General features: G+C 64.2%; 1 protein-coding gene across 1 annotated transcript in view; it reads right to left on the bottom strand.

Annotated features, from left to right (window-relative positions):
* The window catches only part of LOC119582194 (dynein heavy chain 6, axonemal-like), a 26,410-nt gene that overhangs the window by 20,217 nt on the left and 5,939 nt on the right, over window positions 1-254 (bottom strand). Inside the window, exon 8 of the mRNA XM_037930428.1 lies at window positions 52-232. Coding sequence (XP_037786356.1) covers window positions 52-232 — 181 coding nt within the window. The remainder of the gene's footprint in view (window positions 1-51; window positions 233-254) is intronic.

Here is a 254-nt window from a genome sequence, read left to right as displayed (position 1 = left end):
TCAAGAGCGCCGCAAGCCACCCTCTCCCACACAGCACCTGCGTTCCCTGACCTTGGCCTCGTAGAACGCCGCCAGGAGCTCCTCGTTGTCAAGCAGCGCGGTGGACGCCTGCGTGAGCTTCTTCAGGATGGTGTCGTCCACGGCTTCGAGGGCCTTCTGGTCGCGCATGATGCTCGCCGTCAGGCTGGCTCGCTGCTCGTACAGGTCCTCGCGCTCCATCTTCAGGACGTCGCTGAGGGCATGGGCGTAAGAGA

This window comes from Penaeus monodon, chromosome 15, assembly GCF_015228065.2.
Source record: "Penaeus monodon isolate SGIC_2016 chromosome 15, NSTDA_Pmon_1, whole genome shotgun sequence".
In the NCBI taxonomy this organism is placed as follows: Eukaryota; Metazoa; Arthropoda; class Malacostraca; order Decapoda; family Penaeidae; genus Penaeus; species Penaeus monodon.
The sequence above is the reverse complement of the archived record's forward strand: the minus strand, read 5'-3'. Positions and strand labels throughout refer to the sequence as shown.